The following is a 27,904-nucleotide window of genomic DNA, read 5'->3' as shown; positions in this document are numbered from 1 at the left end:
GCTCTCCTCATATTGACACGTGAAGTATGTGAGATACCTCGTTCCCATTGTTAAAGTTGTACTCAACCTTAACTCAAACCCATGTTCCTTTCCAGATTCTCTGTGACTTGTTAAATATAGTTATATTACAAGGTCATTCTTATGGGTCAGTTTACAGGATGAGTAAGATACGTTTCACTTGATTGTCCACTTTCATATTGTCCAAAGTGGACACTTGAAACATGTTTGTTTTAATGGTGTCTGCACTGAACTGTCTGTTGTGTAGTCTTTATGGCCAACAAGGTGGTTTAAAATTGCAAATCCTCAGTGGAAAACATTTAACTCGATTTTCTTAAGATTTAAAACAGAAAAAGGAGCACCACTTTACAAAATTTTGCCCTTTTAATCTTTTGCCAAGCCCCATATACTGATTTACTGATGTGTTTAGTTGTCTCGGTCGGCTTGCTGTTTTTTTTTGTAATGTTAAGTGTAGTAATAAGTAATTTACATTACTTTTTTTTTTTTTTTAATAAATAAATGTTCTGTTTTTGTTTGCACACTTCTAATATGAACATTCATTGAAATGTATTTAAATAGTTCATTCTGGGGTACTTTTGTTTATTGTTCCTGTTTGTTAATAAATGTGTACTCTTGTCAGAAATTACACCTCGGATCATCTAATAATAACAATCATTCTCTTGTGAAATCGTGTCCTTACTGTACTGTGTGTGCTGTTGCTGTCTGGAGCACCCCCCACACACCCCACACCCCCGTTTCCCAAATTTCAGGATAGGCCAGTGATATCGACAAGTTTTGATTGACACCTTAGGCTAACCAATCGTATCATTTTCATATAATACATATATCTAGACTTTTTTTCACATTCTTTTACTGTTCTGTTACTGTTTCTCTTAGTAATGCGCTTCCTGTTTTCAGGTTATTGTGGTACACCCGTGTTCAAAACATGATGGAGTTTAATGGCAGAATTAACCTTATTTACTGATTTTATGAAGCCCGAGGCTATTGCAGGACGGTGGTGAAGAAAAAAATATCAGTTGCATAATACTAAATACTAATTAAAATCCAACCATTCTAAAGAGGAAAAACTGCCACCAGCAGAAAAGCAACCCATCCAGAATGAAAAGCTACATAGAAAGATAGACTGTCTGTCAATATAAAGGCTTAGCTTGTTGTTGAGTCTGAAGAACGAACCTGTAAAACTTTCTTTCAGCTGAAAAAAAGTGACACTCTGGGGGAATAAAACAGCAAGCAACACAAGGACATGGCTGCTTTATTAGCTGATAGAGAGCCTTGTGGGAGTATGTCTGTTGTGAAATGAAAGTCAGGTTAGTATCCCTCCATGATTCATGGTGTTGGGATTAAAGATGGTACTGCTTAATCATTGTGGAAGAAATTAACTTGGAGCATAAATTTGCGTTACCTAAAAGCCATGTTCAGTTTTACATCAAAATGTAATTTATGGACATCTGTCCACAATAATGTTCCAAGATTAACCTTCTGTGAGACCTTGTTTGTCATTCTGTGACACAGAGTCATGATCCTGCTTCTACTTGCTATGGTTGTCATAAAATTACATATTCAAGCTCTGGATTTAAGACAGAAATTGAAAAAAATGAGATTACCTTCATCTGAAAATTGCTTTTTATAAACTGATGACATGTTACACATAAACACTTGACTTACGTTATTTAAAGTTGGCTTATACAAGGGCTCTTAAATGTTAGTGTAGTACTAGATATAATTCTCAAAATGTGAAGGAGTTGTTATTTCCATTATTGTATTAATGGGGTTGGAATGCAGTATCTATTTTCTTATCTTGTAGTGAGCTCTTGTGTTTAATTGCATTCTGCTTATGGGGCACTCCCTTCAACCCCATTTCGTACTGTCTATGGAGCTTTATTTTTTTTACCGTAGATCCATTTTTATCTGTTTTCCATTGCCCAGCAATTGGTTCAGAGGAATAGTGCAGTCAATTATTCATGTAACTCAGCAATAAATAAAGGTCTCTGGGGAAGATGGACAATTTGTTGAGTTTATTTAGCAATCTTTTTGCAACAGAGAAGGTCAAAAGTACTTCTGAGTGAGACGGTCTAAAATGCAAAAGGGAAGTGGAAACCAAAGTAGTGGCGGTGCTTCACCTGTTGGGTCTAAAGTCCTGCTTTGTGTCAGCTGTGATTTGTTTGCCTGGGAAAGTGATCACAGGCAATTTAAGAGAACTTAATAATTGTCTTGGGATGAAGGGAAATTTCTCACTGTGCTGAGGTAGCACTGTGTGTGAGTACTTACACCAGGTGTTGTCATTAGCACAGTGTGTTGCGTTGAATAAACTCTTTCTGCAACAGCATGTACCATTGTTGGTCCACTTGTAGAGGAATTTGTTGCTCTTTGTGTGTTGGCTGTGGTGTGGGTTTGAGAAGGAAACAGTATAGCTTGTTCCCTTTCTTTGCATTGATGCAGTAGAAATAACCCTTGCTTTGCTACAAGAGAAGGCCATTGAGAGGAGGCCTTTTCAACCACAGAAAACTGCTCTTTAATATTAGCAGAGAGCTGTCAGAAGGTATTTGAGGCTGTCTTGTATTATAGTGGAAAGGCTTTAGGCTGTGGTCTGATTCAAAGGCTGTCCAGTGTTATGGTTTGATGCTAGATGCAGACATTGGCAAAATGGAAATGGGTCATTTGTGTAGCATAATAAGTTTAGGTAAATAAATAGTCAAAATTTATAATTTGAATAATTTCACCCAGAAAATCTCAGTATAATTCAGTCAGACACAAGATTTTAGATTGGATCGGCCGTCATCAATTTAGCGCCTGCAGAGCTACAACCCCTAAAATACATATTACTCCATTGGACACCTTGAGGAAATATTTTCCTGCTGAATTAAAGTTTTAGGGCAAGTGGGCCTAAATAAAGAGTTAAACAAAAAATACAACAAAGAATATATATATATATATATATATATATATATATATATATATATATATATATATATATATATATAAAATATACAACAATAGCATTTATTTATGCCATGATCAATTATTCAATCAACACACGTGTGTTTGGCAGGGATGGAATTACCCCATCCCTGCCAAATTTAAATATAAAATACACACTATTTACATGTGCAGGGCTTATGCTCTGTCACAAGGAGTTCATGGCTATTTTAAATCCTACTTATCTTACTCTTACCTTTTTTTCTTTAGGAGAATACTGATGATAAGCACAAAAATGTGAGATGAAATCATACCAAACCACATGAAACCCCAATAGGACCTGGCTTCAATCTTTTGATAAAAATAGGGTAATCTCTGTAAAAACTGGGTTCATCTTTCAGTGTCCACATGCTGCTTTGCAGTGATTGGAATGACCATCTTTTCCATTGGTTCATAATTGTGCCAGTGATCTGTCTCTTCCAGAAGGAAATAGTACTGTATAGTGGAACCATTAGGCTGACAGTGCAGTCGCCATTGCGATAGATTTTTAAAACAGAAGCTGAATGGCTTGAGAACAGGTAGCATGATGCCACAGTGTACTCAACAGGGATATATACGATTGCGTCTGTATGCCACACCTTTTTTGAGGTAGGTCTTGTAGAGAAGTGGCCATCTAAATGTGATGAATATTCTTATGGAAATTGATTAGCACAGGTTTTTGAGGGTATCAAAATACATGTACAGGTAACCTTTTTTTCTATTATTTGAAATTGGGACCTTGTTTTGAACAGGGTCCTTTAGTCCTACAGAAAGTTATTCAGCATGCTGTCATCGATACTGCATAGTAGTTTTAACTAAATGAGAACCACTAAGAATTGTGATGAATCTTATCTAAATTATTGATGTAATCAGAATCTATTTTTGAAAAAAAGATGTGAGGGAGTGTGACAAGCAGGCTGTAGTGGTGACGTCAGACCAGAAAGGAGTACACAGACAGGCAGTAGTGATGAGTGAAACTGAGCCACAATGGCTGCGCTCAGTACGTTTATTGTAAAATAAAAGGTTTAAACAGAAAACAGGACACGGTACTTGAGGCCAAAATAAATAGACAAACAAAACAGATTAACACTTAAACAAACGGTGGACTAACAGACAAACAAACACGGTGAGTACAAATACTTATAACAATTATTATTTTAGTTTATTTTAGTTTTACTTTACTTTCTCTCCTCTCCAAACCCGTTCTCCACTCACCAAACACACTACCCCGAGTCTTATCTTTTTGAAGACTGTTCCATCTAAAGAAGATATCATTTTACAGTTTTAACTTTTCACCATTATGTAGGTGTGTGGCAGGGTGAAAGCCGTGCCGGTGCACGGGTGTGTGTGGGGAGTATTGAGTGACGGGGAGAGGGTTAAATTCATGTGGGGAAGTGGCTGGAGCCATCAGTTGAATAAAGCCACAGGTGTATTTAAAGGGTGATCACGGGTGTTAGTGAGAATAGTGATGGTGAGGGTACGGTGATGTTTTGTTTGGTGTTTGTTTTTGTTTGTAAATAAATGCTCGTGAGCTCTTGAACTATACGTCTCTGAGTCTCCTTGCTGACACCACCCCTTCACAGGGTCTCATATCTCACAGCTTATTGACATGTGGGTAATTGTTAGTACAAGGCCACTAAGTTGAAATGGAACCATTTTGTATTGTATTGGATAGTTGAAAATGTACAAAGGCTCATGTACTAAGAAAGGAATCGACAAATGCTTAAGAAGATATCAGTTGGAGAAAGAACATTCAGTTTCTCTATTACAAATGCAAAAGTGTTTAAGTTGACCGTATCTGACTTTAAGGATTACATGTTCAAGGTTGAGACTATAATTAAAGAAAAAGTTTCAGGAAGCAACTTGGTTGTGACAAAGTCTAACTACTGTATAACTTTGTTTTCCTAAATGCACCTGTTCTATATAATTTATGTATTGTGGGGACATTTCTTTCACAGTGGTTTGTCAGTAGTTGTCAGATTTAACAAACTAAACATTGAGATCAAATGTTACAAAAATGATAAAACTGGCTTTGGGAAATGTCTACAAAATTCAGAGCTACCTGATACACTGACAGGGAGAGTTGCTTGAACTGCACCTACTGTATAGGTGTTGAATGAAGAGCCAAATATTCCATACAACGACATTACTACCAGGTATTACAAAGTAAGCATCTGCAGTTTTCCACTTTCCTTTGCATCTAACTGTGTTTTTTCCACATGTGTGTGGTTTTTGTATTTGCAGGAATTGTGCTGGTTGCCATTAACCCGTATGAACAGATGTCCATCTATGGAGAAGATGTCATTTACGCTTACAGTGGGCAGAACATGGGTGACATGGATCCCCACATCTTCGCAGTGGCAGAGGAGGCTTACAAGCAAATGGCCAGGTAAAGGTCTTGTAGTTTGGCTTGCTTCCCAGGGAGGCAGCACGGCTTTCTGCTTTCACAGCTCCGCATTGTGGAGTTCTCTGTTAAGAAGATTTAAAACCTATTTGTTTGACCTGGCTTTCTCATGATTATATTAGTTTCTGTGTAGAAGCTCTGCCAAGTGTAAATACAGATAGTCATGGTGTATTTTACAGAGGAACAAACAAACAAACAATAAAACCTGTATTTATGGCCACCTGCTGTTTTCTACTCTCAAATCCCAAACCTAAAATATATATATTTTAAATTATATGTGAATAACAGAAAACGGACACTTGTATTATGCTGCCACACACTCTCAGTCCCTGGTGTTTGTCGCTCAGTGGTGAGGTGACAAGCATATTGAGACATTTTAAAGCTGTCATTAGTCTGTTACAGTATTGTGTGTCTCTGTGTTTACCCTGTGTAAGACCCACAGAGCTCCAATGCTAAAGCCTAAAATACGATTTTGCAGGTGAGTGTGTTGGTAGTGTATGAAAATGCATTGTTAAAATATGCCCAAGCAGCACTGAAAAAAATGTTGGAAATGAGAAGTGTCAGTTTTTCCCCCATTGAGTCTTCTCTGTTTTCAGTTCCCCACATACTCCGTGATAATTATGTTTTAGACATCAGGAATCTACCTGTTCCCCCACCTTGTGGCATAATACAGTCCCTAATAGTTCAGCTGAAGTTATTTCATCATAATAAAGCTGCACATTCAGAAAATGTATCTATCCCCTTACATTAGTTGCTGCCCTTGTGAAAACATTCTTATTGTCGTTTGTGTTCTGGAATTTTCCCTGTGCTGTTTTTGAAAGTGAAGTGTCTGTCTTGTAAATTGGAATTCCAGTTTCTGAGCGTGCTTGGCATTATGCCTGGCAGATTAAAAGTGTTTTTCTGGCTATCAAACAGGAGGTCAGATGCATTAATTTAGACAATCAAAATGGAATTGCTGGGGCTCCCGAGTGGCGCATCCGGCAAAGGCACTCCGTGTGGAGCGCAGGATGTGCCCTATAGCCTGGAGGTCGCCGGTTCGAGTCCAGGCTATTCCACAGCTGACCGTGGATGAGGGCTCCCAAGGGGCGGCGCACACTTTGGCAGAGCGTCGCCTGGGTGGGGAGGGCTTAGGTCGACCAGGGTGTCCTCGGCTCACCGCGCACCAGCGACCCCTGTGGACTGGCCGGGTGCCTGCGGGTTTGCCTGTAAGCTGCCCAGCTTATGCGCGGGGGTGGTAGTGGTGAGCAGAGCTTAAAATAATTGGCTATTTCAAATTGAGACGGGGTAAAAATCAATTGGTGACTACTAAATAAAAAAAAAAAGTAATTGCTCATGGATGGCACAGCTTCTGTTACCACATAAGTTTCACAGTAGGGTTTGGTAGAGGTTGGCCAAAAGTGGCGTTATCATCTCAATTTATTTGAAATTTTTTGCAATTTAACCCCACCCCCCTTTTTTCTACTCAATTTAAATTGTCTAATATGAATGACTCCTCACTTCTTCTTCAGCCCACTTAACGATTTCTAAAAGATCAACAAGCGAACCTTTGTTCTCTCTGTTAACCTTCTCTTTTCACTCACTGCACTTCAGCAATGGATGTGACCAGGTTCACCCTGGAGGCAAGGGCTCAGCCCAGTTTCCATCTGGACTTGGTGGATGCCTGACCGGTAGAGGTCACAGAAGTGCCATGAGATGAACTAGCCCAAGCCAGCTTTACTCTGCAATTATTTATAAGTGTACTGTATTTTATTCAGTGGAGCGATTGGTAGAGAAGTGAACCGTTTGGTGGATTATTGGGGTTTTATTTTATACTCCAGGTCTGCAGATTTTAATACCAGCTGCTGTTATGCAGAGCATATGCTGTTGAATTACTTTGACCTTACTATTGAGCATGGTTTGCCTCTGGTGGTTCATGAAATACTATGGTCTTCAACATGCCTGAACTTGTACTGTAGCTGAACCCTGAACTCTGTGTCACCCGTCCACTGAGTGCTAAACTGTGCGTAACTTGTATGGAAATATGTTTTGGATCACATTACCTTGATTATTTAATGGCTCTCTCCTTCTGTGCTTGCTAACAAAAATATCTTTTGATACCTCAACTACGTGCAAGTGGTACCCCAAATGTTATTACTTTACAAATATTCTATTGTGTGTGTGTGTGTGTGTGTGTGTGTGTGTGTGTGTGTGTGTGTTTTGACGGAGAACATTACTTCCGGAAAACCTTACTATTAATCACAGGGCCACATTCATCAATTGATCAACTTTGTGAGGCTTTGTAAAGGTGAAAACCTGGCTTATCAGTCCATGGCCTACTGGTATGTCAATTAATTTGACAGAGCTTCTGCAATACCTTTTAAATTAGAGGTGTGCAATGATATGAAAATGGTATATCGATATTGTGCACAATTGCATGATATACATATATAGATGTTCACAGGTATTTCCATATGAAAAGTTTAACTTTTACTTAGTGGTGCTTTGTTTCACAATATCCATGGAGAAAAACAAGGTCTTGTTATATTGTTATACTATTCCATCATCAGCCACCTCAAAACCGAAATATTTCTATACTTTACTGCACACAGACTTTCTAGACAATCCGAAAGTAATTGAATCTTCAGCTGCTGCGTGTAAATGCTGACTCACGACACCTCTAAAAGTATTAAGTATGGTGTCATGTCGATTTTTGCATTATTTTTAGATCTGTTTTGATGTTTTAAAAGTACATCTCATTTATAATACCGAAAGTTCACGTTTTAAAAATACATTAATAATAGCGCAAGTAATCACACTGACAAAATGCAGTGAAATGCTGATGCATGCTCATATCTCAAAATAATGCCAACAGTGTTTAATGCAGATAGCGTTTGGTGCCTAAACGCCAATTCATGGAATAAAATGGTTAAAAAATACTTTAGTGTGTGGTGCTTCCCTACGAGACTGACAGTGATTGGTATGTATAGGGTTTGTTGTATCTTAATATAAAATAAACTTGATTATATTGCGTTTGTATTTTTAGCAGCATTAGCAATAAAAATAATGTCTCTGTAAGTGTATGTGATTTTTTTTTTTTAATCCCACTATACTGTGATATGGAAATTATCGATATCATATCAAAATATCGATACTGGTGCCCATCCCTACTTTAAATTGTTGTTGTTGCTTTAAAGTCATACTGTAGATAGTTAGTACAGTAATGATAAAAGGCACTTTTGATGTTCCGAGAACAGAAGTTTTTTTTCAACAGCTCTTTGAGGAAGCTGCATAGTTTTTGTGAACGGACACGGAATACAGCGGAATCGCAAGAAAACAAAAACAAAGCCCTTTGGACTCTAATTGCTTTCATCTCCAATTATTCTGCATAGAAAAGCACTTTTTCATAACTGCCCACTCTGCAGTTCAGAGGGACTGCTAATAGGCCTCAAGGGGCAGTATATGTTTGTAATAAACCATTTTTTTAATGGATGGATGGATAGTATTGAAAAACAAGTTGCAATAACATTGAACCATTTCAAAGGAGACACTTCTAACTCTCTAATTATAAATACAGTTTCCAAAAGCTTGGTTGAAAACCAGTGCTGCATATGTTTTGAATATTCTGTTGATTGTTTCTTTCAGTCTGTGGATAATATGGACATTTCAGCAGCCCACAGTAAGTTAATGTGCTGACATCTGGGGGTAATTGCCTTTAATTGGGTTAATGCATTGGAATATATTGAATGGCTGGTGTTTGAATTTGTGCAGATTCCACTGCTGTCTTTAAAGTCAATGCTGTAGGCTTCATATGGTAAGGCGCACAGCCACCGTGTCATAATCTACTGCTCTTAGTCTCACGGCTCTTGTTGAGGGTTTGTTTATCTGAATGAGAGGAGCTAGTTATTTGTTTTGTAGGACCTTTTATAAGTGGCTCATTTAATGAGGTTGAAGAGGTTTTGAAAAGGTTTATACATCCAAAAGGTGCATGTCTTCACTGGATTCTACAGAAGTTTCCACTCTCGCATTTCCACAGAGACAGAGAAAGACGGGAGAGACTTGCAATATTGAAATGGAGCTCTTTAATTTCAGAAATTAGTGAGGCTTAACTTTACATTTCGCACCTCATGCAGATCTTTAATTTGATTTATAGCCCAAGGCAAGAGTTCAATCTGAACTATTCCTTAACTATGATATGTTAAAGAGTAATGGGTAGAGTACTCAACAGATCGATTGAAATATTTATTATGTACATCATTCAATTTTATTGCAATGTAATTTCACAGTACATTTTGCTCAAGATTAATGGAAATCAAAATTGAAGAAAACCATGCTCCTGTTTTTCTTTTTTTATGTCTAATTGGTTCCCTAAATATATCTTACCAATTTTGGTGGTTGATGCATGAACCGTCCACTACAAGCTCCTCCAGCGACCCACCGTCTTCAGTGCTGGACAAGCAGTTCTAGAACTTTGAACAGGTCTGAAACTCCACATTGAATGCCACTGTACATATTCTGTTGGAAGACAGCTCAGCACCTTAACGTAAATATTAACAGACATGTTCACAATGCAAGTGCAGTCTTGAAATGTTACGTAACTAGCAAGAAACAACCAACCAAGGTGCATGTATTATAGGAGCTCTTACAATAACCACCTGCTTTGTAGGCATATTGCCCACTTCCTAGTACAGTAAATTTATTACTATACATGGTTACAGTGGAAAATTGGCCAAATACATGTCTAGATTACAGTACTACTGCAGTACTATTCCACCCAGCAGGGAAGCACAAGTAGAGGCAATGTGTGTGCATCCATTCCCCCGCAAATAGGCCTCAGGCCTGCCTTGGAGAGAACAACCGGTCACCTTGTAGCCATACTGTACCTATTTTTGAATAGCAACGAAGGAGCCTAAAAATATTGTTTACTGTAGTACAATTGACTGCCCTACAGTAAAATCCAGTTAATCACTGTTCAGTGCATTCGGTCACCTGAAGGCATCCAGATGCAGTGTTAGATGAAAATACACTCCTTCCACAGTGCTTACTGTTTTGATTGGTATTTTTTGTATAAGAATTCTGCACTGCTGTGAAATGAAAAAATCTGCTGAGTATGTTAGTAAAATATATATTTTTTATGTTCAGGCTTTTTCCAGCACTAATGGCCCAGTTATAAAAAAATAAACTTGGTATGGGGGTGCCATATCAGAGTTGTCTTAAGTCATATATGCTTTTTTAGATCATTTGTAGATCATTCTCTGTTTAAGTCATCACATCCTAGTGACTTCAAACCTAATTTAAAGCCCTGTAAACTGTTCAGGCGCCTGCGGGCTGCGTTGTGCTCCGAAAGCTGTAGCTCCAGGTTGGCCGCATGATGGGCCTGCAGAGTGAAAAGAAGCGGTCGGCTGACGGCACACGCTTCGAAGGACAGCATGTGTTCGTTTTCGCCGCTCCCTAAGCGCAGGGGTGGTAGTGGTGAGCTGAGCCTAAAATACAATTGGACATTTCAAATTGGGAGAAAAACGGGGTAAAATCAATTGGCGACTACTACATTTTTTAAAATTATAAATAAATAAATAAATAAATATATATAAAAGCAGATTTTTTCAATGTGTCCTTGTCTTACAACTGACCCTCATCCCCCAACTCAATCTTCTGTACAGTATGCTGTGAATTTATTCTGTGTATTTTATTTGTGCCGTGTCTACATAACACACATTTTCATAAAACAATACAAATGAAAAACTTTTTTAAACAGATTTTGTAACTATCTACTAACTATTTAAAAAACAGAAAAAACAATATGATGTAAACAAAATTCAGGACGTTATAAAACATTTACTGACTAACATCATTAAAAGTCTTCTTACTCACAGAACTCAATACATGTCCAACCCAGTAGACATGCAATAATGACATCACGGAGCTCACCCTCTAATCAATATGATTGAGGTATGACATGTTGTAACTTCTACAGTTATGTGTAACTAGGAGGAGATGCATTACAAAACAATGTAAGAGCTAATAAAACATTCAGGCATAACAAGGAAGCGAAGCAGTCTGACTTCTGTGTTTTTTTTTGTTTGTTTGTTTGTACCTATTTCCTTTTTAGAAATGCTTTTTATTGCAATCCTGCATAGAAATGAGTAAAACGACACAAGTCCCTTCCTCATAGAAATGTATACTCTCCTGGCTTTGTCTGAAATGGACAGCAGTTTGGGGAAATCCATTAGTAGTGTGTGCGTGTTTGTGTTTGCTGACAGTGTGTTTACTGGCTTGAGAGACTTAAAAAGTGACAGGTATGTTGTCCCTTCAGATTTCAGCTATGTATTTTTCATAACTTGTGAAAATGCCCACTCAAAACCTTCTGCCTATGGTACTATTTTTCTGCTCATTAAGCATTACTGTGACATAAGGAAGAGTAGTTTTGTGCCTGTTTTAGATCAGTTAGCATTTCACATGAGACAACTAAACGACTGATAATGTTGCTGGGTGCTTTTATTTCAAGCTTGTACAGTACCCACAGTTAACCCCCAGTTATATAGATGGGTACTACCCTGGTCATAATAGAACTATTGTACAAGAAAAATGTCCCTTACTGCACACAGTAACTGTGCATACTTCAGTTTAGGACTTTTCCTGTTCCTGGATAGTTCAGAATACTTACACCAGGAAGTTGCGGGTGGCCACACATATGTACATTAATTGGGCCTTATAGGCATTGGGCTCCTTTTCTTAGAAATCAAAGAAGACCCTGTACTCAACAATAATAATTCCAGTACATACTTATGTCATTTTTACTTGTATGTAGATAATCGCTTATCAATTGCCCTTCATTCTGATCTTGCCATATTGGGGTCATGTGACTTTTTAGTTTCTAGATGATGAAGACGTGACACTGAGATATTTTTGGTTTACACTTGTACCTGAACGGAAATCAAATTCCAGTGCACGGGGTGTCAGGAGAGGCTCATGTTGAATCTCAAATCTTTAGGGATAGACGAGATAAGGAAGGAAGTTAGAAAAGCAGCCCTGTGTTGCAATGAGTTCCATATTTTTAGTGGAGCTGATGGATATAGTATATAATCCTTTAAACCTTAAACACTCAATTACTAATTCTAAGGATTACTATAAGTCAGTGATGAAGACATGTCCAAAATCCTACTCTCTGTACCTACCTCAATGACTGTATCATCTGCCTACTTAAAAACAGAACAAAAACTGGAAAGGCAAAGCAGGATTACACTTTAAATGCCATGTTGGAAGTTCATGGCTCCCCAATACTGTAGACACATGTTAATATGTACCAGATGGCAGTACTCTTGTGAAGTGTTTCCATGTAGGTGAAGGACAAGGAAATGTGTTCATCTGAGCCCACATCACATCTGATGTATTCAATCACTCGGCTCATAATGATTTAACAGACACTCTTTGTACGGCTCCAAGTAAGGCCGTCTGATGCTGAAGGGGCTCAAGTACCTGGTTTGTCGACTGCTAACTCGCTCTGTTCTTGATCCTCAGAGATGAGAAGAACCAGTCCATTATTGTGAGTGGGGAGTCTGGGGCAGGGAAGACGGTGTCTGCAAAATACGCCATGCGTTACTTCGCTACAGTCGGTGGGTCAGCCAGTGAGACAAACGTAGAGGAGAAGGTGCTGGCATCCAGTCCAATTATGGAGGTAAGGAAGGAGAAATGCATTATGGATCGCTACCTGATTTCTTTTTTTGTCCTGTTGGTGAGCAGGTCACCTGAGGTTTCAGCTGCCTCCTCCTTTTATATATTGTACATGAAAAATGGAGGGAATACTGGCAGAGGCTTGCTCTTTTGCATTAACTACATTTTATCAGAACTACAGAGACTATAAATAATGTATTGTATAGGTAGACCAAATAAATGAATATGTAAGGTTAGTTCATGTTAGACACATCAGCTTGTGGAGGCAGAAGCAACATCAGGCTATTTGTTTTGTTTGAATCCTCTCAGACAGATACTGTTTGATATAAGAATGGCCAAAGACAAAGGGTGAAGTCCTAAACTGAAGTATGAGCATAAAGAGGAATACAAATGTGTTTGTATATTTCTGAGAGGCCTTTGTTAGGCAATATACAGTACCAAACCCTCTTCATTTCATTTTCTTTACAAGGCAATTGGAAACGCCAAAACAACAAGAAATGACAACAGCAGCCGCTTTGGAAAATATATAGAGATCGGCTTCGATCGCCACTTTCACATCATCGGTGCCAACATGAGAACTTATCTTCTGGAAAAGTCAAGAGTTGTCTTCCAGGTAGGTATTGCAGGATACATGTTGTACCACACTTAAGGCCCTCTTGCTAATGTTTTTCACATTAAAAAGCAACACGAGTAAGAATTTGTATTATTTTCACGCCTGATATTTAAGTCGTATCCAACCTTTTCTGGAATAAATTCAAGTTAAAATTTGTTTTTTGTTTTTTTTCAATTATAAGGACACTCAAAACATATCCTAACCCAGTGCAATTTTCTTTCTTTTGTGACGCACACAAAGCCTGGAGTCTAGGATAACAGATAAGGCGGCCTATTTTTAAAAATAAAGTATTTATAGTTTGTCATACCTGTTTACCTTTCGGAAGTGACAGACACACAGTAACTTTAGAAAACCTTCCAACTCTGAAGCAATACCCTTGGAGCAAGGGCAGAAATATGACCAGCAACCTGCCTGTCTTTTGTAATCTGAAGCCTAGAACCTAGGTCTCTAGGGTCACAAAATAATAAAAATATATATTTTCTGTCTTAGGCAGAAGAAGAGAGAAATTACCATATATTCTACCAGCTGTGTGCCTCCGCCAAGCTACCTGAGTTTAAGGACCTAGCCCTGAGTAAGTGCATTGTCTTTCCATCTCTACAGTTTTCATGTTTTCCATGGGTTAGGTACAGTAAATATGCTCTTTGGCTGAGTTCGGTTTACTGTCATTTGTTCAGTTGTAGGCTTACTCAGGTTCTATACAAATGTATAGTAGCTCACCAGTTTAGGGCAACTGTTTTCTCAGAGATCTTTCTAGGTTTTTTTTATGACGAATACCCTTTGTCTTGCATTTGTTTATTGATTAGACGACAGTCGATCATTCATAACTTCAAACACTCAATCATAAATGTACAGGTAGAGCTTGTCAGTATAAGATAAAGGGTTTGGTCAGGCTTGTCTTCAGCGGTGTCCGTTAGGAAAGGTTGGCCCTGCCTTAAATGACTGGGTCTGTTGCAGGAGTGGCCAAAGTTAGCTCTTTGTCCTGGTCTTTGTTCCAACCCTGTTCTAAATTGTTTAATTGAACCAATTAAACCTCCACCCAGATAGTTAATTATCTAATTTTACTTGTTAAACCTTGAGTGGAATGGCCTTCCAGGACTGTGATTGAACAATCCTGGTCTATTATAATTGTCTCCTTATTTTTCAGAACCGTTTGTAAGCTCTTTGATTCTTGAAATGGACGCATATTTTTGATATTAACAATGTCCTGGCTAAAATGACTGGTATAGCTGTAAAGATTACTTTAAAGAAAGTAGTGGGGTTCCAAAAAAAATATAGCGTTACGTGTCTCCATGTGTTGCTACAACTGTTTAAATAACGTACCTGTCATTTTTCTTTTCATTGTTACAACACTTACAACTTTAAAGTCTGTTTCAAAGTTCTTTTCAAAATGGCTGCTCTAGTGCACTGATAGTGTAAGGATTATATTGCCCACATTATGAAACAGGTAACACAGCAATCACAATCTGTGATGTGGCACGGAACAGAAAAGCCAGAGCACTTGTTATGTGTTTTTTTTTTTTTTTTAATTAATTAATTTTTTAAATCGCTCTTCCTGCAGTGATTTTAGAGGACAGGTCTCAAACACTAGTGCACTAGAGCGGCCATTTTGAAAATAGCTTTGAGACCAAAAGTGTAAAAAGTTGTCAGGATGTTGACAATGAAAAGAGAAATGACAGGTACATTATTTATACAGTTGTAGCAACACGTGGGGACGTTTAATGCTATATTTTTCATAACTCCACTACTTACTCTTTAACCTTAAATAGTTGTCCTAAGCAGACTTGACTGTATGGATACAAAAACATATATATATATGCTGGGCAAACTGGTTTGCCAACTTAATCATCCTTACCACAGGAGTTTGGAACGCTGCACCCACACCTGACTAAAATGTTCTTTATACATTACAGCAGATGTTCCCAACTCACAGTCTGTGAGTAATTTGTTATTACAGTCCAGTTTTGCAGTTGTATAATCACTGTTTATTTTTTAAAAGTTTGCAAAAAAACACAATAAATGACTGACTTTTTACTGTAGAGTAGCACATTTGTGTTAAGCAGATTGGGGCAGATCTACATTATTGGCAGAACTAGGGGCAGCTTCAACAGTAAAACAAAGACTGGTACATATGTATTACTACATGTCTTTCTGGTTCGCTAGCCCAGTCATACAGGGCAGGTATTAAATCTGATTGACATTCGCCTTTCTACCCAGCCACACTCCATGCTATGTTTTCATGAACTTAAATACAATACTTTAAAAATGAGTGATTTATTACAGTAAAAAATAAACGTAAAAGCATCTGTACTTGTCCAGTTTGGAGTATAAATACACACGTTTTAGTTACATGCTGTTTGTTTTCTGAGAGAAAAAAGAAAAACAAGAAAGAGGTGCCTACCAATAATTTCACAATTTTGTTAATATATTATTACTACTGAGAAACATACTACATCATTAAAAAGGCTTTTAGTACTGTAGGCTTAAAATCTGGGTTGGGTGTGTTAATGGATTGGAGGCTGAACTTTACATGCATAATCTCTTTGCCTGCTAATGTTAGAGGCATGAATGCTTTATTTGACATCTACTTAAAACAGCATTAAAGCATCACATATTAAAGTGGTTTATTAGGTCAGTGAGTAGAAAAACAAAGGCTAGACTTTCAAGGCTGGTAAATTAACAGGAAAGTATGTCCATGTCTTTCAGAGTAGGAAATTCTATAAGCAAATAGAAAAGTAATTATTGTAAGGGAATGATAAAGCAACACATTTTCCAGGCCCAAACCAGTCTGTGTTTTATTCTGCAAGTTTTGCATTTCGTTATTTCTGTTATTCAATTTCACAGTATTCTGTATTGAATAGTAAAATGTTGCTGTATATTCACACAAAATAAAAATCACAGTTTTAAATAGTTTTGTTTTAAACTTAAACAAAAAACAATGAGACATATAGACAACCTTATAGGACATGTTTAACCCTCTGTAAACCTGGAAATCATTTGCAAAACTAATTTCCTTAGACATACTTTCTGTTTTATGCATTCCATGATTTTGTGTTGCCTTGAGTCTATAGAAAATCCACTTTACAGCAAATTCCAGACGCAGTTAATCACAAAAGGGCTTGCAAAAAAAACAAACAAACAAAAAAAAAACTGATTAAAGATATGTAGAGGACTGTGCTACCCATCGTCTGTGATTAAAAACCTATGGCTGATTTCATTTGTTGTTGATTTTAAAAACCTATGGCTGATTTCATTTGTTGTTGATTTTATGGTTGATAAGAAAAATTATTATTCTCAAAAACTTATTTTTATACAAATAAAGACAAATCCCTATTATTTAGTGTCTATGAGCTTAGTATGCTGATGTATCACTGATAGATCTTCTGATGTTTCAGATGCAGCCAGGGTCACAAAGTGATACAATCTACAGTAATACAGGTTTCTGAATTCAGATGGTAAATACAGTGGGTTAAAGCGACGACTGGAAAAACAAGGGGTGAAATAAATGCAACTCCTGTAAATACTCAAATCCACCTGGATCTGAGTTACTGCCTTTTTTAAGCGTCTCAAAGTGAGTAATTAGGGCATTGTTGTAGAGTGGGCAGTACTGGCAGGTATTCTAGGTAATTAAGTTAATGAACTGAACTGTCCAATGACATGTGAAGCATCAGGCAGTGAATTTTAACAAGACCCTTTTCTGTTACTGTTTGTTTTTAGTTTTTTCAAGAGTAAAGTGTTCACGTGGACCCATATTTTTTATTGCTCTATTGAGATATTTGTTCTCCTTTTATTAATGTCTGTTCCTTTTGTGTTTCTTCATCCTCAGATAGTGCAGAGGACTTCTTCTACACCACCCAGGGTGGTAACATCTACATCGATGGGGTTGACGATGCCGAGGACTTTGAAAAGACAAGACATGCCTTCACATTGCTAGGTAAGGGGAAGAAGTATTTTGAAAAGTAAGGAAAGAATTGGGTTAACACCTGATAAAAACAATATAAACCAACTTTAACAGCAACATGTTGTATGAATCCCTGGTTGTGGGTTTTGGAAATGTATATGTGAAAGAAAAAGTGTGAATTAACATATTCATCATTTATTAAGTATTGTGGTGTCCTTCAGAAATTAAAAAAACGAGGACCTTATGGCAAAATTGTGTTTGTGCAAGGAAGTGTTTTATTTTGGCCACTCATCTTCATTTGTCTGTTATGCATACACAGATGACATTACCGAAATAAATTGTTGGAACCCCTATTGAAAAACAGTTGGCTGTTAGTGGCAGCAAATTCTTGTAAACATTTCAAATAGTCAAGCAAAATTGGATACCAACAATAGCTAAAAAGTGACCTTCAGAAAACACCACTATTAGGAGTACAGTATTTACCACAATTACCCTTTTAATTTTTTTAACAAGCTAGTATATTCTGCCACTTTGGGGCCAGGAATCCAACGACAAGGCACTGCTGCAGGTTTTGTAACTAAATATGTTTGTTTTGAACCCCTTTCCTTCAATAGGATTTGACTGTTCTGACACCTCCCAAAACTGACTAAGCTTGGGATAGTTTGTCACTGTAAATTATAGGGTGTAAACTTGAAGGAAAGAAGGGGGCGGTACATGAGACATACAGGGTGTTTGATGGTGTTGTGACAGGATTTTAAAAATATTATTTTAATAAAACATGTTTCTATGGGACAATTTCCATGCAGGGCTATTTACACGTGAAGTGGTGACGCACGTGCACGTTTAGGAGAATTACTCGTGTGAATCAGGTTTGTAGCTGGAAAAAACGGCCAAAGAGAGGGATAGGGTGTCCTGTCATGCTGTATATCTCAAGTGGGTTTACACTTGTGTATAAAACCACTTAGAAATATACCATGAACTGCAGTGTACACTTGTTATAGTATTAAAGCAGCTGTTTGAGAATATCCTTGCTGTAAAAACTACGCTAAAGTTAAACACGAAGAGCAAGTGAGCTGCTTAAATGTAACTGAATTAATTTCTGTGATTTTTTTAATTAATTAATTTTTTTAATCCCAGCTATGTCCGAAAACAACGCATGTCCGCTCTCCACGTTAATAAATACAGTTGGTGAACTGGATGCCTTGAGCCAGCTCGATCGCCCAAAACAGTGCAACAAATATATATATATGCAAACAAGATGCCCTCTCAGAACTGACCAAATAAAATTGCAAATGAACGTATTGATTGTCTTTTATTTGTTTGCATCATTAATATTTAACACAACGGTAAATCCAACACAACTTAAAAGAAAGGAGAGAATCTCTGACAGCACGAGCCTCCTCAGATCGCTGCTGTCCCATTGAAACTGGCAGCTGAGGTAACCTTTCCCCTGTCTGTCTCACAGGCAGCCACTGATTCCTGAACACCTCATTTTGTTGTTGACAAGAGTTTGTGCAGGATACAGCAAGCAGTGGCAATTTTGGGAACAAATTAATGCTGCACTTCAGTCCGTTTCATCAGTATTCGCCACCTCCCTTTCAAGTGCCCACTACCGGTATTTGCTTAAGCGTGGGGTTGAATGCTTCCTCAGCAGCTGTCAGCTGTCCAGACGGGTAGGGTTTCATAAGCCAGGCAAGTAGTATTTGCAGCATCACCTGATCCCCTATATGCTGTATTGCCTGACTGAAAGTGAAATATATATAACGTCTTTGTCGGTTTTCAGTCCTGGTGATCTGCAGTACCTGTTGGTCAGTTTCTTTTTATACTTTTGAGTTCATTTTTGATTAAGTGAGTCGTAATATAAATGAGTTGAAACAGTATTTACTTCTAACGACATGACACCCCACTAATGACATTTGAAAAACAATTTGGGCAAGAGCAGTAAAACATATTATCAAACAACCAGGCACTAGGTATTTAGAAATCGCAGCTTAGATTCTCTCATGTACCAGTTCTCTGTGTGCGCATGGAAACAACATTTTCACAAGCCATCTGCGAAAACAGCACGAGAACTTTACGCGTAGCTAATTTACATATCAACCCCCACCTTTCTCCTTCATTTGCATGACGTCGAGTGAAAAGCTGCGTTTTCTCGAGTAAAATAAGCAGAGCGAATGGAAACTCGAAAAAGCATTTTGCACAAGACATTTTTCTCGAGCTAAAAAAAAAAAACATGCATGGAAACTCCACCTATGTCTCCGTTTTCAAGTCTTAGAAGTTGGTTTGATAAACGTTACCCCGCTGAGATTAAATTTGACATTTCAACACGCTGGTGAATCCTTTTGGATATTATCAACCACCTAAATGTATTTTTAGGAGTAATCCTGGGATAACCACAGATAGCTGGTTGAAGCAATTCAGGAGATTCTCCAGTGTGGTTGGCTATAGGAAGATCAGATGAAGAGTTATCAGTTATTGTTCACTCTGACAGTCCACTAATTTGAACATCTCTCTTTTGCTAAATCGACAGCTGATTGATTGTGCCAAAGGTTTCACTCTTGACATGACGTACTCGATTGTCCATGGATATTCTGGATTGGGTCAAACGTCATACAGGGTATAATAAGATGTTAGAGCTTTGCATTAATGTACCGCAAAAGTTACAGCACATACACCATTGACTTTCAATTATGGAGTTGTAACTTTAAATGTCATTTTGTATTTTGTTTCTTTTTTTTAAATGACTGTTTGTTTATACGTGTTTTCAGGTGTCAAGGAAGCTCATCAAATTAGCATATTTAAGATAATCGCATCAATCCTCCATCTGGGAAATGTTGAAGTCCGTGCAGAAAGAGACGGGGATTCGTGCAGTATCTCAGTAAGGAAAATTCACTATTACAAATGAAATGTACAGAACAAGCACAAAGGCTTAGTGATTTTAATGCACTTCAGACCAGTAACTTTCATTACGTTTTTTTTTTTCTTGGAGAAGTATTAAAAACACACATACATTACAACTGAAAGGAGGCACTTGGAAAAATTAACATTTTTATAATCCGAGAAACCACATGAATAGGCAAATGCATTTAAGACAATCAGATCTTAATGGTTGATTAATGTTGGTTGGATTTCTTATCTTAGCTGATGGACACTTTTATGATTTATTTAACATGTGTAACCAGGTGCAGTCTGGAGTTGGTCAGTTGTGTTTGGGTGCTTTAGTGCACACTGGAGAACTTTGATGAAAGAACAAGAACTAGAAATGAACTGTTGCATAATTGAATAGCAGGTTCAGTGTAACTAAACTTATCAGAATGTGATTAGTCGATGACATGGATCATTTCATTTAGCTTTTGTAACTTACTCTCCATCACTAGCAAGCATTAGGTAAGGGAACAAGGAAGAATACTTACTGAAAAGGACCTGTCACCACCTATAGTCCTGTGTGCCACAAACATCGTTTAACGCTTCAGGTGGGATCCTAAAACCTTTTCCACAAGAGTCAATCTGCAGTGCAGTGGCACGATACTGTAAATGCGCTTCACTTTCTTCAAAGTTAAAACAAAATACAGAAGCCTTTCTTTTCCCCTTATACCCATACTGCGTCTCCATCAGTACACAAGTAACTCTCTATCTTGTCACTTTATACTTTGTATCTTGGTGTCCTTCAAGCAACACCAGTATTACTGTTCTGTTCATTACACAACCAGTTGGCTACCCGGTTACTGCATTCCACTTTCTGTTTTAATTCTGCCGCATCAGGAGAACATGTAATGTAAAACAGACCTGTATTAAAGACATCTGATTTTATTAAGAGGCACGATATTATAGAAGAGCAGTAGAGGCAGACAGCGTAGTTGTGCACTTCAGTCACAACGTTAATAGGCTGTCTATTCTGCAAAGTGCTCAACTGTATCTGTCCTGTACAGTGCTGTTAATGAGATAAAGAGTCCTTTGGTGAGCTTGAGGATAAAACAACCAAGTGCCTAAGGTGATTTAAAAAGACTCAAACTAACACACGTCGCCCTAAGTGGATTCCACAGTCACAGCAAAGTTGTTTAAGTGAAGCTGAACAGGCCCTGGAGACCAGCTCCAGCTTTTATAGTTTCGCATATGAACGCATCCGGGTTCTGAAAGATGGCTTTAGTGACAACTTGTTGTATTATATCTTTTAATTAACTTTTTTTATAAACTGGATACTCATAGCCAGCAAAAAAAAAAAACAAAAAAAAAAACAAGAGCAAGTCACAATAGCACAAAGATGATCAGATCCATGGTTTCCAGGACTGTTGAGGATTACTGAATTGATGTTGGACTTCCTTTATTCCTTGGCGCTAGGTACAAATTCTTTTCAATACGGGAAGTCACCTCTTTCATTTACTAAAGTCATTTTTTGCTGTTGTTCCTCTCAGAAAGAAGACGACCATCTCAACCACTTTTGCGAGTTGCTGGGAGTGGAGCAAGACCAGATGGAGCACTGGCTGTGCCACCGCAAGCTGGTGACTACAGCAGAAACTTACGTCAAGACCATGTCCATGCAGCAGGCGGTCAATGCCAGGAACGCTCTTGCCAAGCATATCTACGCCCAGCTCTTCAACTGGATTGTGGAGCACATCAACAAAGCCCTTCACACTACCAGCAAGCAGCACTCCTTCATTGGAGTGCTGGATATATACGGGTAAGAGTCCTGCAGTCTGCCTAGTAACAACTAACTGGACTCAGAGCGTTGCCGTGGTTTCACATTTACATTTTTTTATTTGAGTTGTACTTGGAATCTCTTGTCTGAGTGGGAGGTAGAACTATTTGCTTATAGGCCCTCTGATGTAAGTGGCAGGCAATGAGGGCTAAGCAGACACAAAAATGTAATACTTTTCTATCTGAGATCAGTGATCTAAATAGTAGACATTTCACTTGCAATAAGTATTTAAAAGTTAGTGTTTTACCTTTTGGAGGAAAAACTATATTAGAAACAAAGTCAAGTATTAGACAAACATTTTAATAGAATGTCTTTTTCATTCTGTTTTTCTTTTTCTTATACTGTAGTTGTACTTCAGAATTTAGAATTCATTCTTTAGTTATGGATAATTGAGGGAATTCTCAGTTCTTAATTTGCACCATTTTAAGTAGAAAACCACCTGTTAATATTACACAATTAGTAAGAAACTGGGTGTTTTATTTTTTCTTCTTGCGGCACTGGGCACACAACAATTGCTTGAATAAAAACACAGAAAGAGATGTGTTGAATTTTGCACCCATCTTTTTAAATTTTGAAAAACATGAAATCAATGTTCTGTAGGCATATGTTGACATTTGTTTTTAAGCATTATCAGTCCTCATTTTTGCCTAAAAAACATAAGGTGTTCTTGACGTGATTGAGTAAATATGTTTTGATTAAACATTCTTTTGTTTTTTCCTTCATACCAGGTTTGAGACTTTCGAATTCAACAGTTTTGAGCAGTTTTGCATCAACTATGCCAATGAAAAGCTGCAGCAGCAGTTTAATTCTGTAAGTTAACTCAGTTTCCACTAGTAATGGGGGGTGACAATCTGGGATAGGCAGTATGGAGACTACTTAAATGTGTATTGGGGAGATAAGAGAGGACAGGTTATTCATTGTAAGAGGGTTTGGTATTGGCGCCAATAAGGTTTGAATTACAGGATCTGTGAGAAGGCTGCTAGAGGTATTTGGTAGCATGCATATTTTTGCTATAGCCACAAGGGCTTGAATTGTTGCATCTCATTTGTCTATTCTGTTCAACAAAAAATATGCTAGGCAGAAAGGCATTTCAGTGAAAAAGTCAATAAAATAAAATGTCTTTGATTTGCTGGAAAAAAATTTTCCGTTGTACCGTTGGCTGTAGTGGAGAGACTGGATAAGTAATACCTGAATATAACAAGTAACGTTGGTCTTTCATTTGTATTTAGTTTTGTGTGATAAGAACAGGATATTATTTAGTAAGACAACATGGTCTAAATTGCAGTGATGTGCCTTCGGCAAGTGACAATAAATTGCATTTCTACAAATGAATCCCAAGGCACATCAGCATAATACAAGCTTACACAGAAGAATAATTCATAATGCCTATGCCTATGTTAATGATAAAACATTTACCCATGCTACATGGGAATACAAATATAAATGTGTAATGAAACATCTTAACCAATGGAAAGACATTTTTCCTGCATTGCTGACATAAAAAAAAAAACACACAACTACAGACACTACAGATAATACAATTCTGTATGTAGCTCATGCCACATTGGCAGGAATACAGTACAGCACACTTACCCCATATATCATGAACAAGCAATTTTTGTAAACTTTTCAGAATGAATAGTATTTAATGCTATTTAAATGAAAATAAAATATATATAATAGCTAAAACTAATCAGCATACCATAGGGTATGAATGGACTCTGTCCAGGGGTATTGAGTGGAGATGCGTATGAAGTGACTCTGGAGCCTCAGCATTTCCAGTTTGTCTACATTAACGGTGCACTGGATTTTAACACCTAAAGAAACCTTACAAGCATAGGTCCTTGTAGTAAGATCAAGTTGTAACCATGATAAACTGTCATAGTGAACATGCAATTTTAATGAGCTTGTGTTATTAATAACAGCTCTTCCATTCCCGTTGTGTTTTAGCATGTCTTCAAACTGGAGCAGGAAGAATACATGAAGGAACAAATCCCCTGGACTCTTATAGATTTTTGCGACAACCAGCCCTGCATTGACCTCATTGAGGCGAAGCTGGGTGTGCTGGACTTGCTGGATGAGGAGTGCAAGGTAAGAGGGCGTACAGCAATTAGCTTTTATATTGTATCTTCAACATGCAAAGAGGTCTGACTTGGCCTAGGCTTTCCTTTGTGCCACAAGTTCAGAAAGCCTTTCAGCAAAACATGTTGCACCTCCTATGCTGTGAGTGTGCAGGGAAAGCCTTGTTCAAGATCCCTAAGGTTTGAAAAAATCAGAAGCCTGACCTAAGTCTCCTGGTCAGATAAACTAATATGTGACTTCTCTTCTTACAGGTGCCAAAAGGAACTGATCAGAACTGGGCCCAGAAACTCTATGACAGGCATTCTAACAGCCTGCACTTTCAGAAGCCCAGGATGTCCAACACCTCTTTTATAATTATTCACTTTGCTGATAAGGTGTGTCTGAACCTGCTTTCAGATTATGAAAAAGGTTCATTCATTTGTTGACATTTGCTGATGGTTCAGTGCCTCAAAGTGTATTTCCCTCTATGGTAAAAAGGAAAAGTTGGACAATAATATTTTCTGTGTCTAATCCTAAGTAAGGACCACATGTCTATGATTAATAGGGCTGTTTTTTCATGGTACAAAATGCCTTATTTCACCATTTAAAAATAAGTATTTCAAAATATTTCACGATTTAAACATAACATTTATGAAAGCAGAAAAAATATAGCATTGTCACATTCAAAATTGATACTTTTCTCTAGAAATGTTTCTTAATATTTAAATGCTTACCTGGAAAACAGTGAATTCTAAATTGTAGAATATTTAGTTTCTTATGTCAGAAGTGTTTTAGTTTATTACTATAAAGAAGAGCACCACATTGTCATTGGTTGCTTATGTATGTCTGGTGGTTTGAATGGTCACCTAAAATGGCTGAAGACAAATCATACATACAAATGTATATGGAAAAAGTGTTTCATAAAGACATGAAGCAATAGTAAATACAAATAAGTCACTGAAAATGTTATCAAACTCAGTTTGACGTCACCATCCTGTTGTGAGGAGTAACATAACATGGGTATCATTCTTTCTGCAGCTCTGCTTTATCCATTAGCTTCGAATTTCATCTTTATTGTTTTTTTTTTGGCAGGTGGAGTACCAGTGTGATGGTTTTCTAGAGAAAAACCGGGACACAGTGTATGAAGAACATATCAGTATTCTGAAAGCCAGTAAGGTAGGTACTGACTGGGTCTGGATATACGGTAGATGCTGCAACTGTGTTTTCTAACTGTGTGAATATTTGGAAAAAGATCACAGAAAGATTCAGGAGGTGGGAATCCATTTTTGTCAATGAACAAGAAAGCACAGCTGATTACTGATCATTGAGATAAGGAGGTCTATTGAACTGATCTCAACGTTGACTTCTCTAGATACCATTGTTGTGATGATCATTAAAAGATGGGGATTAAAGTGTATTTTTGTCTTTTAGTAACTGTTCAGATCAATTGAATAGAAAGTGGTCTGATAAGCCTAAAGATTCATTTCACATCATGATGTCTAATGGAATGAGCACTGTCCAGGTAGCTCTACTGACTCTGCTATGGCTGGTGTTTTTCTATTATAATTTATATTTTTATTTTGTATTAATTCAGCAAGAAACCTCTGTGTGTAAGTCATATAAAACACACACACATACACACACATTATCTTACTGGGGGTGTAAATACAGTACTGATTTTACTGATCTTTTGTCTGATAGAGAAATGTTGTTTTTTTTTTTTTCTGTGGTGAGAAGCATAATGCAGTGCTGTATCTGCAATGCTGGCACTGGCCGCACAGGAGGTAGTAAAATTAACTGGAGCTGCAATGTTCAGATTACACGTGGTAAATGCTCCCCTTGGGATGTGAGATTTAATAAGGCAATAACATCACGCTATATTGAAGTGTTACTGCAAAGAGTTTCTGTTTATTGTTTACTAACTTAGGTTTCAAACACAGTGACTGCCTTTTTTTTTTTAATGTGAACCACGGTAACACAGCCTGTGTATCACTCCCTATAGTAAACAATGCTGACAGAGGGTGAATAGTTAATCTGGTTTTATGGCAGTTCAACCATGTTGTTTAGTGGTAATGGTTCCCAAGTAAATTTTACTATCATAAATAGTTTAGCTTTAGTATGTATATGGAAGACCGGTGCATTTATATCGCTTTTTAAATTCAATTTCTTTCTTGTGCATAATTCCAATCTCTCTTGAGCTCTAGTATATTTGTCTCCATTTTTTACCAGCAGACTTTTTTTTTTCCACACAGCTATTTGTTATTGTGTTTAACCGTTATCTGATTTAACTCTGCAGTGTTAAATCGTTCTTTTCTTAGGCAGTCTTCAGTTCTTTTTATACTGTGGTATTAATATATGCTCTAAACATTTGTGAATAGCATGTGAAGAAGAAACCAATGAGCACATTTGTAGCTATTGTCAATTTTAAGGAAATCTTGGTGATTTACCACCTAAAATTTACCATCAACTACTTGCACTTAAAACAAGAATGAAACAGTCCTGATAGAAAGTAAAAAACAGAAAATGAGTAGATATACTGTATATGCACAATCAATGCCAGCGCACATTGGCGTGATTGGTCATATTTGGCAATCATTCCTCTGTAAACTGTAATCATTTTGTCTACTTTTGCATCTCAATGTAGTATATTGCACTTGAAAAATAATGTGGGATAAGGATCTCCATGGACATTTGTTGCTTGGTCCCATTATCTTGTTTGGGAGAGAAGCAACATGAAACCAACTGAGAGTGAACATAGACAAAGAGCATTTCTGCCTCCCAAGAGAAAGAGCAGAGTGATTAGCTGGAAACAAGGTCTTGTACAAGAGTCTCAGTGTGGAACCTCCCTGACTGACCCTGGGAAGGCTAAGCAACAGGGGAAAGAGGGATCTTCTCTTCTCTCTGCTTTCCCTGACATTTCAGCAGCCAATTTGGGGAAGCCCTTAGAGCCTAACACGTCCCCCTTCTTCACTGCCAAAAACAATTCAGCCAGCGGCCTCTGAGGCTTTGATTTCTATTACCTATAAATTAGGCTGCCGTTTTCAGCAAGTTATCTGCTCTGAACAGTTGATTCGATATCCCAATCCCTATGGAAGTAGTGCTGCCTTAGTGGGTTAACATCCACGGTGCCATTGCAGAGAGTTTCTCTGCGAGTCAGCACTTGGCAGGTATGGATAATGACCTCTAAAGCAGATAGAGGAGCAACATAGCAGCTGTACTATTCTGTTTAGCTTTAATAGTACACCTGCAAAACTTGAGCAGTAAAGAGCAATTTGGTATGGGTGTGGAATATTACAGGTATTTTACATATATGTGTCATGTTTATATGAGAACATCTATGCTCGTCCGATTTCTCGTAGCTGATTGATCTCAATACTTTGTCAAGTTGGGTCTTAAAGGATCCCAGTGATTCATCATCAAGAACATGACTAGATAACCCATTCCATACCCTCACCACACTCTGTGTAAAGAAGTGTCTCCTTCCCTCTATCTTAATTTACAGCTGTGCTTCGATTCACTTTGTATGTTGTTTTCTGTTTCTATGAAATATCCTGGTAACTTTTTGAAACTCAGATTTTTAAAACACCACTGCAGCCTTAATAGAGTTTTTAA

At 37.6% G+C, this 27,904-nt stretch overlaps 1 protein-coding gene across 3 annotated transcripts in view; it reads left to right on the top strand.

Moving 5' to 3' along the window:
• Positions 1-27,904, top strand: part of LOC117409401 (unconventional myosin-Vb) — a 138,335-nt gene that overhangs the window by 57,390 nt on the left and 53,041 nt on the right. For all 3 annotated transcript variants that reach the window (XM_058995003.1, XM_058994994.1, XM_058994997.1), the window contains exons 4-14: positions 5,218-5,362; positions 12,872-13,028; positions 13,494-13,637; positions 14,127-14,208; positions 17,461-17,568; positions 20,304-20,413; positions 21,948-22,213; positions 22,960-23,041; positions 24,182-24,322; positions 24,565-24,687; positions 25,385-25,468. In XM_058995003.1, the coding sequence (XP_058850986.1) occupies positions 5,218-5,362; positions 12,872-13,028; positions 13,494-13,637; positions 14,127-14,208; positions 17,461-17,568; positions 20,304-20,413; positions 21,948-22,213; positions 22,960-23,041; positions 24,182-24,322; positions 24,565-24,687; positions 25,385-25,468 (1,442 nt within the window). The remainder of the gene's footprint in view (positions 1-5,217; positions 5,363-12,871; positions 13,029-13,493; positions 13,638-14,126; positions 14,209-17,460; positions 17,569-20,303; positions 20,414-21,947; positions 22,214-22,959; positions 23,042-24,181; positions 24,323-24,564; positions 24,688-25,384; positions 25,469-27,904) is intronic.

The sequence above is a fragment of the Acipenser ruthenus genome, chromosome 2, assembly GCF_902713425.1.
Source record: "Acipenser ruthenus chromosome 2, fAciRut3.2 maternal haplotype, whole genome shotgun sequence".
Classification (NCBI taxonomy): Eukaryota; Metazoa; Chordata; class Actinopteri; order Acipenseriformes; family Acipenseridae; genus Acipenser; species Acipenser ruthenus.
The sequence above is the reverse complement of the archived record's forward strand: the minus strand, read 5'-3'. Positions and strand labels throughout refer to the sequence as shown.